Source organism: Peromyscus leucopus, chromosome 19 (assembly GCF_004664715.2).
Source record: "Peromyscus leucopus breed LL Stock chromosome 19, UCI_PerLeu_2.1, whole genome shotgun sequence".
Classification (NCBI taxonomy): Eukaryota; Metazoa; Chordata; class Mammalia; order Rodentia; family Cricetidae; genus Peromyscus; species Peromyscus leucopus.
The window spans coordinates 14516019-14533201 of record NC_051079.1 but is presented as its reverse complement, the minus strand read 5'-3'; the positions used below and the strand labels follow the sequence as shown (position 1 = coordinate 14533201).

General features: G+C 42.5%; 1 protein-coding gene across 1 annotated transcript in view; it reads right to left on the bottom strand.

Annotated features, from left to right (window-relative positions):
* Positions 1–17159, bottom strand: part of Elp2 (elongator acetyltransferase complex subunit 2) — a 38189-nt gene extending 21030 nt beyond the window's left edge. Inside the window, exons 1-9 of the mRNA XM_028867164.2 lie at positions 16965–17159; positions 13991–14069; positions 11813–11883; positions 6621–6777; positions 6215–6292; positions 4654–4718; positions 4354–4420; positions 3629–3766; positions 2015–2110 (exon numbers count right to left, since the gene is read on the bottom strand). Of these exons, the coding sequence (XP_028722997.1) occupies positions 2015–2110; positions 3629–3766; positions 4354–4420; positions 4654–4718; positions 6215–6292; positions 6621–6777; positions 11813–11883; positions 13991–14069; positions 16965–17105 (892 nt within the window). The 5' untranslated portion in view covers positions 17106–17159. The remainder of the gene's footprint in view (positions 1–2014; positions 2111–3628; positions 3767–4353; positions 4421–4653; positions 4719–6214; positions 6293–6620; positions 6778–11812; positions 11884–13990; positions 14070–16964) is intronic.
* Positions 17160–17183: the final 24 nt, after the last annotated feature.

Below are 17183 nucleotides of genomic sequence, written 5' to 3'. Positions count from 1 at the left end.
TAAACAAGTTGTGATATATTCAGACAATGGAGTATTACAGGGTCTACATGAACCAACATAACTATATCTCTAAACATACACATGTGTGATACAAAAGGATAAGTACATACTAGTACCGAGTTTTATCAATGACAACCATACTACATAAACATGAAATTCAGGTTCACTAACAAGCCTAGGACTGATGGGCATTGAACTTAGCACAGTGTCTCCACAGAAGAATGGAGGAAAGCTTCAAAGGTTCCTGAACTACAGAAAAGCTAGAGGTTGTCTCTCTAATACAAAATTGTGAAGTAATATATATTCTTTTAAATAAATCTTAAAAAGATTGTTGTTTTACTATTTTTAATTATGTCCTGTATGTGCATCTCTGTGTGGGTATGTACAACGGTGTCTGATCCCCTAGAGTTGGGAGTTAACAGCTGTGAGCCACCTGACATGGGTGGCTTGGGACTGACCTGGGTCCTCGGCAAAAGCCATCTCTCCAGGCCCTTTTTGAACACTTTTACTACTTAGTTATAGATGTGTGAATGAGTGCATCTGCTCCCCTGTATGGGCACACTGATGCTGTGCATGCAGAGTCCATTAAGAGAGCATTAGATTCCCTGGAAGTACCAGTCTTTATGAACTGCCTGCTGTGGGTCCTGGAACCAAACTCAGGTCTTCTGCAAGAGCACTGAGTAATCTTAAGCACTGAGACATCATTCCAGCCTCTGACACTGACTCCCCACTCCCTTTAAAGACCAAATAAAGAGCGTTGTTTGAGCTTGGGAATATGAAATTAGGGATTCTACTTTGACTTTCAGTAACTCTGGCTGGGTCTTGGTGTAAGTGCTAGGCCAAAACAATGCCTTCCTCTTATTTATTTATTTAAAGATTTTTAATTATGTGTCTGTGTGTGTGAGTGCAGGTGCCCTTGAAATCAAAGAGGGTGTCAAACACATCTCTCTAGCCCCTTTCTCTTCTTTTTACTGTTGGAAACACAGCTTCCAATTAGCAAAAATGAGTGTCCAGCTTTTCTTTCTTTTTCTTTGTGTATGTACACATGTGTCTGTTTGAAATAAGGTCTCATTATTCAAGATGGACTAACCTTGACCTTGTAATCCTCCTGTCTTAGCATCCTGACTGCTAGAATTATAGCTATGTATTACTATGCTCAGCTTTCTTTTCTATGGAAATGGGGTTTTACTACAGAGTTCAGCCTGGCTACAAACTAACAATCCTCTTTCCTCAGCCTCTTTAGTGGTGGGATTACACAAATGTGCCATCACACTTAACAAGATTTTTTTTTTTTTTATGTTTTAAACTAAACTTGAGCTGCTGGGAAAGAAAAAGTAAACCACACAGCTAGTTTGCTCTCAGCTACAGAGACAACAGTGACCCCTGTACAGAGCAGGTACAGGCAGGTGTTAATGACCACAGAGCACATGGGTCAGGAAAAGTAGAGAGGTGATAGGTTGGAAAGAAAGAAACCACTAGGCGAGGCTACACAGCACACAACGGAGCTGGCTACAAAGGGTAAAATGAGGAAGATGACGCTGTGGCAACTACGTACAACCTAAGAGCTGAGCAGTGATCCCCGAGCATTAGTGACTGCTGTTCCTGGGGACAAGAACCAGGTTATGCCTTGCTCAGCTTTACACCAGCCCCAGCCCGAGGGCAGCCCTGCCCTCCACAGAAAGAAGGGAAAGGTACTAAGTGCTACTTCCCAGTATCAGCACTCCAGACTTCCAAGAGTGAAGGTTCCAGTGAGATCGGCTTGAGTGGGTTTTTCTTACACTCGGAGTCACACAGGGACTTTACAGAAGTCACACAGGTAACAGGGTTGGCAGTCCCAGTGCCCTGGTAGCATTAGCCTGCCTGAGGACAGCTTCCAGGGGAGCAGCTGTCAGCATGGCCACCACACAGGCCTTACGTTTGCCAACTTAGTCACGCTCACAGCAACCCTCCAGTTCAGCTGCTCAGCTCAACGCTGTGACACTGAAGGAAGCAAGAGCTGTGGGTTTCCTCCTACCTTCGTAGTAGGCAGGCAGCCAATGAACTGAGTTTACCCAGTTCTCGTGTCCAGTCAGCAGGGTCTCCAGGGTAACCGCAACAGTTATGCTGGTCCCTACAACAGAAGCAACACAGACACCCTTTCCTCACAGTTCCTCTCAAAGGACATCTGCAGAATCAAGTCTAGTGTGTGACTGATTAGTCAAGAGATCAGAACAAACATAATGATCCAGATTCAAAAAAAAGAACAAGAATTCTAAACTTTATTAACCTCACCCACTAGAGAAAAGGAGCTAAAACTGAACTGTCCCCTACACTTTTCTCTATCTGGATATAAATAAATACCAAAGAATATATTTTACTATTTGAAATATTCCTGGAAAAGCTGTTCCACAGCAATTTAAAAGCACAATCACACATCATTTACATTTTGAAACATCACATATACAATTCTTATGTTTCAGCTCAAAACTAGGACTGAGAGTGTAGCTCAGCCATGTACTGCGTAGCACGTGTAAGTGCTGGGTTGAATTTCCAGCACAAACAAAAATACATACACATACCCTCCCCCCCAAAAAAAAGTAGTATTAAAGCAAAAACAAGGACTGGGGGTATAGCTCAGTTGAGAGAGTGTGCCTGGCACAGCCCCCTAACAACAGCATTCAGAAGGCAGAAGAGGAGGTTCAGGAGTTCCGGAGGCCAGCATGGGGTACATGAGACCCTGTCATTCATAGATAGACAGACAGACAGATAGACAGATAGATGCATGAGACCCTGTCATTGATAGATAGATAGATAGATAGATAGATAGATAGATAGATAGACAGACAAATAGATATAAGGGAAACTAAATTTATATTACAGTAAATAAATAAAAAATTTCGTATTTTGGCATAGCTATTTATAGTATATTGGCTATATTATTTCTTGGTTTCCCCCAGACAACTGTTACCAAAGCCACAATTTTAACAGGCCTCGTAACTAAAGCACACTTACGGAGTGAGGACTCCTGAAGACTGGCTTTGGTATTTACAAACTCAACTCTATCTCCACCTTACAGCATTGCAACAGGACCTATGAGGGGCAAGCCAGTCTATCACAACACTGTAAGAAAATATGAATTCCACACGCCACTCAAATGTAGAGTTTAGCCTGTCCCTTATGAATGCACTCCAACAGGACCAGAATTCACATTTCACAAATTAATTCACTGATAAACAGTAAGCATAACTTTCATCAATTAAAAAATATTTCATAAAAGTTCATAAATTAAAAATAGTTCATCAATTAAAAAATAGTTCATAAAACATGAAAAATAGGCCGGGCGGTGGTGGCGCACGCCTTTAATCCCAGCACTCGGGAGGCAGAGGCAGGCGGATCTCTGTGAGTTCGAGGCCAGCCTGGGCTACCAAGTGAGTCCCAGGAAAGGCGCAAAGCTACACAGAGAAACCCTGTCTCGAAAAACCAAAAAAAAAAAAAAAAAAAAAAAAAAAAAAAAAAAAAAAACATGAAAAATAATAGATCTCACATAAAAATAAGAAACTAACCTTCACACAGATGTGTGGAGACACAGACAAATAAAACAGTTAGCAGAGCTAAGTACCGGTACATCAAATACTTCACTGTCACCCACCTCCATTCTGTATAGTGAAAGTATTTTCCTTCAGTCTTATACCATCATCCTCAGTTTCTAAAGATGTTGGTTTCATATACACTTTCCATATTCTTATTAGGCAATCCTGTGAACAGCTTGCGAGGAAAAGGTTTCTACCTAATTAGAAAATACATATTACATTACTTTTTAAAACACTATATGCAGTAAATTTAGGTATAAGACTTTTTATCAATGGTGTGCATATTTTTAGATCCAAAAATATTAGACTTTGCTTCCTTATCCTTCATGCATTTGACTGGAATTCATTTTTAATGGCATTGGCAAATATATACACAATGTTAATAAAATTGTATAAAACAAGTGGTTCTCTATAGCTAGGGCACAAAGTTCTAGGAAGAATTCTTCAAGAACATCTACATATAAATAGGACTATTATCATCTTGTAAATATCAATTTATTTCATTCTTTACCACCCAATCAACAGTTAACAAGAGTTAAGAATCCCCTTTTCTGGGCCAGTGGGCAATGGTACCTGCCAACAAGCCTCAGTGAGTGTGATCTTGGGACTCACACGGTGAAAGGAAACCCTGCTCCCGACCCCCAATGCTGTCTTTTAGTCTCCAGATGCATGCCATACATAGTATGTGTGTTCCTTTTCTAACCAGGACAGTAGACAATGTAACACAAAAAGAATCTTAAACTTGTCCCTATCATGCACACTTGTAGTAAAATTTCATACTGACCAAAAGTTGCCCAATCTACTCCTTTTATCCAGTCCTCATGCCCACAGAGAGAAAGCATTTTCTGAAACTAGGAAGATAAGAGTCAATAAAGTAAGTGACACCTCAGTGACTAGTCAGGCTAGTCACTATCTTCAAGTCTCAAGCAGTCTAAACGTTCACAAGATAAAACAGCACATGCTGCAGATACAGCACTGAAAATGCTGGACAGCTGGACTGTTGCAACCATTTTAAAAATTCTACATTAAGATGCATTGCTAAGCAAAACATAATTCTAGTCTCTTAGTAAAAACCATTAGTTACCTGGTCATCCTGTTGAACAAATAAGTGAATCTTGCAGTCATCATCACCACACGCTAATATTGGTACTGGGAAGGAAAACAGGCATGGCTGTAAGTACTGCAGCTACGATCACTGGGTGAAGAAACCGACTTCTGCTCCCCACACCACCGCACAAATGAACTGAAAGGGTCCCACCGCCTCCAGGACTACATGGACACTAACGTTTCTAGTCAGTGGATCTGGCAAACACCGGGACAGTTACTTCTGTGCACTGACAGAGGGGAGGGAAAGTGGAGAACAAGGCACAGATGAGGGAGAAGGCATGGGGTGAGTGCTTGCCATGTAAGCCTGAAAACCTGAGTTCAATCCCTGGGAACCACATTAAAAGCCACATGTGGCATTGTGCATCTTTAATCTCAGCACTGCTTTGGCAAGATGAAAGGAAGAAAGAAGAACTGGTAGCAAGTTGTAGGCCACCTAGCCTAAAATACAACGTGTCTAAAAACAAGAGAGCCCTTGCTTTAGAAACAGGGTGTACAGACAGAAAGACTCCCAAAAGCTGTCCCCTAACCAAAATAAATTTCAAATAAGAACAAGTAAGGTGCATTTCTACAACACCAGTCAGAGGACCAGGGGGAAAGGCCATTAGCCCAGCTGAATACTGAAGGGCCTGAGCCCAGCATCAGCTGCTACCTAAAATCTTTACATGTATTTGCTAAATCCAAGGATTTTATATTTGTCTTGAGAATAAATTAAATGTTCAAATAAAAGAGCACATAATCAAATATACAGTTAAAAACTCTGAGATGACTAAAAGGTACGTGTTGCCAAACTAACCTTGCTTCCCAGCCACCTTTACATAAAGGAAGCATAACAGGAACCAGAGTCCCAGGTCCTGCTGCAGAGGACAGAGAGCAGGAGAGGCTGGAGCTCCCTGGCCATGCCTCTGGCAGCTGGGCCTGTCCTCCAGGTAAAGGAGGAGGTAAAGGAATCATTGTCTTACATCAACTACCACTTCTGTGCCTAATAAGGCAAGGAAAATCAAACTCATCATGTAGGACATGAAGGGTTGCCATCTTGAGAGGCTCACACAGTTAAGTACCTTTCAACTTAGCCCAACCTTCACCTTCAAAGAACTACTTTCTCCAAATTGTATTCAGATACATCCACGATGAAATAAACAAGCAGCAATATCAATTTGGAGCATATATTAAACCAATAAAATCTCAGCTACCAAAATTCCTAATAGCTGCTCTAACTTTATGAGCTACACCAGTTGATTTGCTGTTTTTCTGTTTCTGAAACAGTCTCATGTAGCCCAGGCTATCCTTGAACTCCTGATCCTCTTGCCTCCATCTCCCTAATGCTGAGATTATTGATGTGTATCTCAATGCCCAGTTTGTTATTTCATGGGAGCATTTAGATACAGGGCTGGAGTATAGCTCAATGGTAGAGTATTGTTTAGTATGTGTGAGGCCATCCGCTGGATTCACCAACACAAGATAAACAAATGTAACAGACACAAAATCAAGGTCCCAAACCTTCCTTATGCTGTTCTTTTAGTAAATGGGAGGACACTCACCTTTAATACCGGGCAAAATAGACAGGCAGACAGTCAGAACACATGCATCTCCAAAGTTCAAGGTCTGAAGGAATTTTACTGAAAAACAAGAAACAAAAACTCACCATGAGCTTCTCTACCTAAAGAAGTTGGGTGGTATCACTAGTTCAGAGTGTCAGCAAAGAGATGGACAAGTCAACCCAAAGATCAGAGAGAACAAAATAGCCCATTTAAAAAGGCTTAGCTGGAATTTACTTAGGCAAATACTTTGGTTAAAGGGTATTTTGAAAAAGCACAAAAGTAACACATTCATATTAGGATAACATTTTAAAGTTGCTTGAGATGGTGGAACTTAGTATGTGCTCTTGTGTTACTCATTTCACAATTTCTATTTCTTTTATCTAGATTACAAAGCCTCCAAACCTACCTTCCAACCCCTTTTTAGACCACAGTCGAACTGTAGAATCTGAACCTGCAGAAGCTATCAGAGAATGCAGCGCACCATCAGATGGCCCATTGAGGTAAATAGCATGCACGGCATAAATAGGTCCTTCATGGCCTTGGAGACGGACTGCTTTTAAAACCTGAATCAGAAAGAATGTCATACGTGTTACAAGAACAAAAGAATTATATAGCTGGGTATAGTGGCTAATGTCTATAATCCTGGAACTCAGGAGACTGATCCAGAGGACCACTCTGAGTCTGAGAACAGCCTGGACTATCAAATGAGACTGTCTCAAAAAAGAAAGGTGAGGAGGCTGTAAACAGAACATGATGGCTGTACATCTGTAATCCCAGCATTTAGGAAGTGGAGAAGGGGTGTCATTAGTTCAAAGTCCTCCTCAGTTACAGGCTCTCTCTCTGATCAGCAGTCCAGGCGCACCGAGCACCTGTGCACACAGAACTGAATGGGTGGGTACCCAAGCCCGAAGATGCTCAGCCTTTCCCCTGAATCCCAATTCTTTTCATCCTTCTTTTCCGACTTTCATCCCCCCACCTGCCTCAGTCTGGCCTCTTTCTCCTCTCAGTTGACTGTCCTGCCACTAGGAGCTCAGGGAAGCATTAAGGAAAAGTCTGGCAAGTCTCTCACTTCAGGTCTCAAAGTAAGAGCTCACTTCACCTCCCTGGAGTCTTCTGCTAAGACTGGGCCCAGTGGAGTGGCATTCTGCTCCTTCAAATGCAGGTGGCTCCACATGGCCCTCTAATTCCTGTAGCACTGGGGACACGGAATAGCCAGCAGGTCACATGACATGACCACACCAGGTTCCACATCTTCCCACTTGCCCATCTTTCTATACAGAAGCACCTTTCTCCCAGGGCCCTAAAAAAGAACCCATTCTCACTCATTTCCCTGTCCATCATATCCCCATTTTATTTTGTAACTAACCTGTCAGTGCCAAAAACATTTTTACACACTCTCCTTTTCTTCCGGTTTCCCCTATAAGTCAGCAGTGCTTTCACAGTACACCTGACATATCCTTTCTTTAGCAACCATCGCTGATTTCCAAATGCCTACTGAATAAGAGCCCCTCCCCCGCAAACTAAGGCTTGAATCCAGGGCCTCACACATACTAGGCAGGTGCTCTGCCATGGATCTGAATCCCAGCCTAATCACAACAACAAAAAAATTGAGATAGTGTTTTGCTATACAGACTATACTGACCTTGAACTCGTCCTTCTCCTGCTTCGGCCTGTTGAGTGCTGACAACCCAGGCCTGCACTACATGAGTAGCCAAAGAACAAACTCCTAAAGCTAGCATTCAAATATGAACTCTCCTTATTCTCTAGTATTTTTGTACACTATTGAGAGCAGCTGGTAGCCAAAGTCCATGGAGTATACAGCAGTGACAGCTAGAGTTCAGAAGGTCAACCTGTCAGAACTAAGGGTTCTGTTAGGGGAAACCATCACGCAAGGCGTTTATGGAATTACTGCCTTTTGAATGAACTGCTGTCTCTTGTAAACTTCTTGTGCAATAACAGCTGATTCTCCCCATCCATTTACCGTGCATTTCCATGTAATGTGTACATGTAATCTCACGATTGCATCTCAATCTTGGGAACAACCTTCCCTATACATTTGGGGTAATTGGATAACTGTCCCCAGCTGTGTTTATCTTTCATTAAGATAAATCTGGCCAGGGCCATTCTCTAGACAAAAGTATTTCAGCAAAGATCCCTTTTTCCAAGGACAAAACTGTGCATAGATAAACATTAGCTCATCTCACCCACAGATAGAGAAAAGAACCACTAGCAATTAAATCCTAAACCCCTTACCTTCACCCTGGGTTATTTACACAAGACCCTAACTTAAGAGATTTACTGCTCACATTCCTGGGATGATGTTTTAGCCACCTGCTAGTTAAGGCAGTTACTTCCCACTGACCCTAGGAGATTGCCTACAAGGCCAGGCAGGCAATAGGTGCCAAGCTTCTTTCTTGTGCAAATTAATTTCTTATTCCTCCTTAGCCAGGTGCTATTCCTAGATTTTCTCCTCAGCAATTACTCTGAGTGAAAGTGCTTTTACTAACCAAACATGCTCTGACATAGGTTGCTTAGCCACCTAGCGTATGTCCCCCTCCCTATCAGAAAGCAGCTGCAGCTGGGATGAGCGGGAAAAGCGGCACCAAAGACAATTTACTTTCTTGTGTCTTACTGACCCTAACATTCTACCTAGCATTTCTAGACTATAGTTTGAGCACATAAATTCCCTAACTGATCTTAGCCTCTAGTTGACCCTACCAGAGAACTCCCCTTTAGTCACTCCCCTTTTGGGTTGTAATTGGAAGCTGACAATTAATTGCTTGATGTGTGGGTCCTTATCACCTCTCTCTGAGACCCTGAAAACTTCAAGCCTCGCACTGCGTTGCCAAAGAATTACTGTGTGGGTATATAGACTGTTCTCTGAGAGCACTGGGAGGATTGATGGAGAAGAACAAAGATGAGGACGGAGGTGGAAAAAACTAGATAGACATGAGAGAACAGCAGAAGGGACTGAGAGCAGGAGAGACTGAGAGGTAAGAGGACAGAAAAGAAACTGTGTAGATAGAATTAACTTAGAGAAATAAAGCAAATGGACTAAAGAATTCAGTGTGCTCAGATTCATTGAATATCCCTCAGATTAGAATCCTCAGCTGGTTGGTAGACTCTTCCACGGACCCTGGGAGCAAACAATATAGGCTGGACCTATTATTGTTTGCGTTAGTACACCATGTATTATCTAATAACATTTCCCAAACTGTTTCCTCGGAGTGCAATGGGATGCTAAGAGATTTTAAATGGGAATGACAGGCTCGTTTGTGTAATGTTTTTTCTACTTGGAATCCTTACCCTTTGAATTTTTCCCAAGACAACACCCTCCAGTGCACAGTCAACTCAAAGGCCATCCATCTGCAGTGAGGTGCAGCAACTCTGCACACCGGGGCACGGAGCACTCTGACTTGTCAGTATTCAAGTCCACTCTGCCTTCAAGATAATGTCCTCGACTCAGGAACAAGAGGGCTCCGCCTTATCTACTTCTTTGGGGTAATGTTCAAAACCAATATTCACCTGGCAGTAGCTGCCTATTTAATACACCAAAATGTCTGTCATTATCGAGAACAGAACAGCTCACCTAAGATCGGACTGAATGAGGGAGTCCCAGGCACAAGTGACAGACAGCACACAAACATGGAACAGGAGTTAGAGGAAGGGTACAGAGCCCTGACAGGCAGGAGATAAAGCGTCTCAGCCGAGTGGGATGGCACACACCTGCAATCTCAGCCCTCCAGGGCATACAGTGACACTGTCTTAGAAAATGTGTATGCATCTGCTGTTTATTTCCTGTTTATACATGTGTATGGCACGCATGTGGGGCTGAAGGACAAACCGGGGTGTCTGTCCTCATCTTCTACCTGATCTAAGCCTGCGTCTGTCTTAGTTGTTGGCCATGATGTGTCCCAGGCTAGCTGTCCCAGAGCTTATGGGCACTCTCCTGTCTCCATCTTCCATCCACAGTAGAGACTCTGGGATTCCAGGTGAATGCTGCCATGTCCAGCCACTATGTGGGTTCTGTGGACTGGAACTCAGGCCCTCCAGCCTGTGCAGCATGCATTTTACCCACTGCATAGCCCCAACCCATGTCTCAGATTTTTTTTTTTTTGGTTTTTCAAGACAGGGTTCCTCTGTGTAACAGTCCTGGCTGTCTTGGAACTCAATTTGTAAACCAGGCTGGCCTCAAACGCACTGAGATCCACCTGCCTCTGCCTCCCAAGTGCTAGGATTAAAGGCATGTGCCACCATTGCCTGGCTCACACTTTTTATTAAAATAAATAAATAAATAAAGTTTCTTGGCTACTGTGATGGTTTGAATAGGAACAGCCCCCACAGGCTTATAGATCTGAATGCTTGGTCATTAAGGAATAACACTATTTGACTTGGACTATAGGGTGAGGTCTTTTTGGAGGAAGTGTCCCTGAGGGTGGGCTTTGGGGTTTCAAATGCTCAAAGCAGGCCCAATGTTTCTCTCTTGCTGTTGCCTGGGGAAGTCGAACTCTCAGCTCCTTCTCCAGCATGTCAGCCTGAACGCCACAACTCTCCCTGCCATGACAGTAATGGACTACACCTTTGAAACTATAACATGCCCCAGTGAAATGCTTTCCTTTATAAGAGTTGCTGTGGTCATGGGGCCTCTTCACAGCCATAGAACACTGGCTAAAAGAGCTATACACTTAAAAAAGAGGGAGCGGCCGGGCGGTGGTAGCGCACGCCTTTAATTCCAGCACTCGGGAGACAGAGCCAGGTGGATCTCTGTGAGTTCGAGGCCAGCCTGGTCTACAGAGTGAGTCCCAGGAAAGGCGCAAAGCTACGCAGAGAAACCCTGTCTCGAAAAACCAAAAAAAAAAAAAAAAAGAGAGAGAGAGAGAGATAAGCATTTGGGTTTCAGATTTTTTTTTTTCCTTAATACTCTTTTGGCAATTTATTTTCTAGCATATTTATGATCTAATTTATTTGAAATATTTAGTTTGGGGCATAAGAGACCTTTTGCTTTCCTGCATAACAATTCAATCATGCCCAGTTATTTCTTTTCTTCTTTTTTTTCATACAATATATTTGATCATGATTCCCCCTTATCCAACTCCTCCAGATTCTTCCCAGCTCCCCACCCATCCAACTTCATGTTCTCATTCTTATTACAAACAAACAAACAACAAAAACTGAAAATCAAAACAAGCAAAAATATTTAAAAAAATACCAAAATGGACAACAACAACAACAAAACAAAAACATGGCATCAGTTTTGTGTTGGCCAGCTTCTCCTGGACATGGGGCTTGGCCTGGAGTATGTTTGATAAATCCAATGACATGAAATTGTAAAAAATCAATTTTCCCTTTCCCAGCAGGCATCAATTGCAAAGACCTGCTTGGTTGGGGGCTTTGTGTCCACCTCCCCTTCTCAGTGCTGGGATTTTGTCTTCAGATTTTAAGAAACAATAAAGTATATGGGTTACAGATAAGCAAATAAACTAAGTTCATATATGAGAAAAAAATGAGGACATTTTATAAATCAAAAAAACAAGAAATGAGAGCTAAAACTTGAACAGTAAGTACAGTCACTTCTTAGAATGAGAAATAACTACTGACCTGATTATTCACTATCTCCCAGTGAATCACTCGGCTGTCGGCTCCTCCAGACACCAATTCAGAGGATGGGACTGAAAAAGTTGTGTTTGGGTAAATATCTTCATTCACGTCATTTCTTTCCCTAGTTATTTTCTTATCAATTTCTTAGGAAATCTAAATTATCTGGTGACAGACCTTACTAGAAGGTCACAGGTTACAGTGGTAACATATGTAATTCATTTTATGTGACCTCACTTTTAAATGGAAGTAAAATTAATACTTCACAACAAAGTCCTATGGTGTGGTTCCAGCAGTTTCTGATGTCAAGTGGTGCCAAGTAACATTATTTACAACTGTATTTTTGCTCACACATTGAGAGCCATCCTTAGTATTATATAATGGCTTTTACTGACTTGATACAAGACTTACTCTGATTCACCACTTGAGATAAGTGATGTATTAGGCCTTTTTTAATATTACAGATAAAACCACAGAAGAGTCTCACCAGCTCAAGAAAACTCTGCACTTGCGCCTGGAGCGTATGCAGAATGAGAAGAACTTAACTCAAGAGTGTAAGACAAGAGCACAGCAGGACAGGACAACTGAGAGAATCCCATTGGAGTAAGAGTTTACAGCAATCAACAGGCCAATAACAACTCCGGAGACAGAGAATCTTACAGCGAAGAGAAATAATCACTGCATTCCACCAACTTTCAAAATTTTTGTTCTACTTCACACTCTTAAGAATTTTAAGGCCGGGCGGTGGTGACGCACGCCTTTAATTCCAGCACTCGGGAGGCAGAGCCAGGCGGATCTCTGTGAGTTCGAGGCCAGCCTGGGCTACAGAGTGAGTTCCAAGAAAGGCACAAAGCTACACAGAGAAACCCTGTCTCGAAAAACCAAAAAAAAAAAAAAAAAAAAAAAAAGAATTTTAAAAACCCCTAAAAAGCTTTTAATGTGGGCTATTTGTATCAATATTATAAGTTAAAATTAAAAAGTATTTTTTTAATAGTTCATTTAAAAACTACAATGACGTTGGGCAAGGAAACATGCCTTTAGCCCCAGCATTCCGGAGGAAGAGGCAGGGGCACCTCTGTGGATCTGAGGCCAGTATGGTCTACATAGTGAGTTCTAGGCCAGCCAGGACAATGAGACCTAGTCTCAAAAAAAAAAAGACACAGTTAAGATGATTTATTGGATAAAGGCACCTGCTGTACAAACCTAGAAATCTGAGTTTGATCCCCAAACCACACAAAGGTGGGTGGAAAGCCTACACATGCACTGTGGCATGTACCCAACACCACCATCACACACTGGCAATAGTAATTTAATTATAACGATGTACAAAATATGTTAATACAAACTTCCATAGGAGCTGAAGAAGTCTAATGTTAGAACCATAAAAAATTAAAAAGAACAGGAGCACAATTTTGTACGTCTGGAGGCTCTTTAGTATCTGACTACATTAGAAAACAGCTCAAGTTTCCTATTTGCTGCTCTGTTTAGTCTGTTACAGTATCACACATCATGTGGTTGACAGAAAAACCACACAGCACACTCATGACAGCCTGTGAGTGAGCACACTTCTTAATATTATGAAAATAACATGGACCTCACACATCCTGGGACTACCAAGGGTCCTCTGATCCAGTACAATCCTTTACTTTCTAGACCATACTATCAACTGCAAAAAACACCCAAGGTCTTAACTAAAGCAACAGTCTGTCTATGGCAGAAACAGACTAAGTCAGCTGAATGTCAGCCTCTACCTATGACCCGCTCACAGGTTTTCCACTCAAAGGCTATGGGCACAGGGTTTATCCATGCTTCAACTGTTATCAAGTAAAAATACTAGTCAGCTACCTCACTGGGTAGACCAGTTTTCATTTTTTTCCAAACATATATCAGTCAAGAAAATGATAAATCAAGAGAAATAAAAAAAAAAAAAAATTACTAACTGGTCAGGCAGTGTTGGCGCACGCCTTTAATCCCAGCACTTGGGAGGTAGAGGCAGGCGGATCTTTGTGAGTTCTAGGTCAGCCTGGTCTACAGAGCGAGTTCCAGGACAGGCTCCAAAAGCTACACAAAGAAACCCTGTCTCTAAAAAACAAACAAACAAGCAAACAAACAAACAAACAAATTACTAACTGTACTTTATCAAAAAGCATTTGAGATCAGCCTTCTTGGCTTAATACTTACAGCCATCCTGTCTACGTACCCACTGCAGGCAATTGACTCGGGCAGTGTGACCATTCAGATTGTTAAGAACCACCTTTTTCTTTAGAGAAAAAAAAATATCAATTAGTACATTAGAATGTAGCCCACAAAGGGATGGATAAGTAAGTAAAAATCAGTTATCAGTATTTTGATGCAATAAAAAGAGCAGAATTCCATCAACAGAGTTGCCTTTCCAGTCATAAACCTCTAAGTGTGGCTTGACTTATCCATTCACTATAGCATTTCCTGCCTTTCCACACACATTCCCACCATCCTGTCAATAACTGGCCATCTTAGCTCCCTGGATCTTCATCTACATAGCTGATGTAGATCAACTCAACCCCAACCTCCATGTCAGCAAGCCTGTCTTGAGTCTCCAGGACAAACAAGAAGTCCCTTTGTGGGCTACAGTCCACAGCAAAACAATCCAAGCTACATTAAGTAGAGGGTTTAATTTTTTTCCCTGTGCATTGGTGTTTTGCCTGCATGTATGTCTGGATGAGTGTGTTGGGTTCCCTGGAACTAGAGTTATAGACAGTTGTGAGCTGCCATGTGGGTGCTGGGAATTGAACCTGGGTCCTTTGGAAGAGCAGCCAGGGCTCCTAACCACTGAGCCATCTCTCCAGCCCATGTTGATGGTTAAAAAAAAATTTAAAAAAAAAAAAAAAACAAACTATAGTTACTGTATATAAATTCATGGTTAGTCAAGTGGTAGGTTCTTTAGCCTCAGTGACAGTGACACAAGGTCATGAGGCCACAGCTGCTAAAGTCTGTCTAAATCAGACCCCTGCAAGTTCTACAGTCAGACCCTCAGCCACCCTTCAGTAGCCTGATTTCACACCCCGCTAAAGATCTGCTCCCAGGACTTCTCTTGACAGCCCTGTGCACGTTTGTTATCAATAGCACTGACGTGATGCATGCTTGTATGCCAAACAGACTTTCTCATGGCTGGGAAAAAACCAGGCAAATGTGTATAAACCAATACATTTAACGAAATGAGCTCACTGAGGTTGGAAATCACTTCAATGCGTTCCCCTCTCTCCCACCAGACCGAGGAGTAATTACTCATTATCTTTGTAGCGTTACAACGCCTACAGCAAGCCTAGATGGGATCTCAAAAAATGCCAAATAAACATCATCCTCAAAACTATACTGTAGCATTTCGTGTGTGTGTGTGTGTGTGTGTGTGTGTGTGTGTGTGTGTGGTGTGTATGTGTGTGTGGTGTGCGTGTGATTGCATTTTCCTGTCTCTCCCACCAGACTGAGGAGTAATGACTCATTATCTTTGTAGCGTTACAACGCCTACAGCAAGCCTAGATGGGATCTCAAAAAATGCCAAATAAACATCATTCTCAAACCTGTACTGTAGCATTTCCTATGTGTGTGTGTATGTGTGTGTGTGTGTGTGTGTGTGTGTGTGTGTGTGTGTGTGGTGTGGTGTGGTGTGTGTGTGGTGTGGTGTGTGTGTGTGTGTGTGTGTGTGTGTGGTGTGGTGTGTGTGTGTGTGTGTGTGTGTGTGTGTGTGTGTGTGTGTGAAGGTCATAGTGTGTGTGTATGTGTGTGTGTGTATGAAGGTCATAGGCTGATATCAGAATGTCTTTCTCCATCAGTTCTCCACCTTCCTTTCTGAACCTGAGAATAGTGTTTTGGCTAGGCTGGGTAGCCAGTGAACTCTGGAGTCAGATGCACACAGACATGCCTGGCTTTTGCATGGGTGCTGGGAAATCTGAATTTAGGTCCTCATGTCTGCTTAGCAAGCACTTTACCCACCAGAAGCCATCTCTCCAGCCCTACATTTCAAGTGTTCCTTTAATTATATACCCAACCAGAAAATACTTGGCAAAATATTTTGAGGGTTCAATGTATGACATGTTAAAAATCCTCTAACATGACTCTCAGGTTATCATTAAAAACTGTGACATAAGTGGACATGGTGGCTCTGGTCCTTAGCCTGGGAGGCTAAGACAAGAGGATGGTAAGCTTGACGGCAACCTCAACTCCAGTGGGTTCAGAGGCAAGGAATCCTGTCCTACAAAGTGAAACAAACAAACAACAAAACAAAACAGTGATGGAAGGTATGGGGACAAATCCACTGGCTCCTGCCCAAAGATGGGCTTCTACTGGCTTAGTTAGCCATTGGCTGATGGTCAATGTAAAGTTCACCTTTAGTTTGATATGCTTCTTCTTGTCAATCAAGAATACATATGGCAATTGATAAGAAATAAAGACCAGAAGTAGGAGCATGCTATAGGTTGGGAGGAAATAATTTTTTCATATGAATTTTATATCATTTTATATAGCAAAAGTTAAGGGAAATTGGATTTCAAATCAAATTTTAACAATGCAGCACTGTAAGAAACACAAACAAATATCTGCACTGCATTTTAGTTTTCAACGTTTCAACTCTGACACAGGACCCATGCAACACTAACTGTACCATCCTAAATGGCAGATTCATATAGAATAGGGAGGATTCATATCTCCAGTAGTATGCATTAATTACTCACTTGCGAAGCTGAATAGGAAAAATGCCAAAAATAATCAGCTGGCTGATGTTCAAGAAATGGGTTAAGTCCTGCCTTATAACCAGGGCTCAGGACTCCCATCCTCTATGTTTCCCAGTTCTTTAAAAGCTGCATTCATGTATCTAAAATAACGGTAACATTTCTTTGCGCAATTCAATTTCGTTAACTACACTGCGGGGGGAAACAAAGGATTCAGATGCCACGCCTAAATTTCAATTCTTTTAAGAGGTCTGGGGATGATGTCATCCTTAGGATTTCAGTTCGGGGATCACAAGCCACGGTCACCCTAGGTTGAGGCAGCGCGATGCAGGAGAGGGCAGAGTCCAGGCCCCTCGGGAGGCTGGCTCTCCGAGACCCTTTGAGTGTTCTGGACCGCGCACGAGGCCTGCAAGTCTGGGCCCGTGACGCACGCGCGCGCCTAATCCCCGTACCTTAGGGTCATAGAGAACCACGGAGCAGGACGTGCCGAAGGCCAGTTGTCCTCCAAGCCCGGAATTCCAACTCAAAGCTCCTCGAACCTGGTTCGGGCAGCAAAAGACATGAGACACCTGCAGCACAGGTACCACCATCATCTTGGCAGATCAGCGGTCGAGCCACTCCCGCCACTTCCGCCCCAGAGCGGAACTACTCTAGCTAGCCGCCGCTTCTTC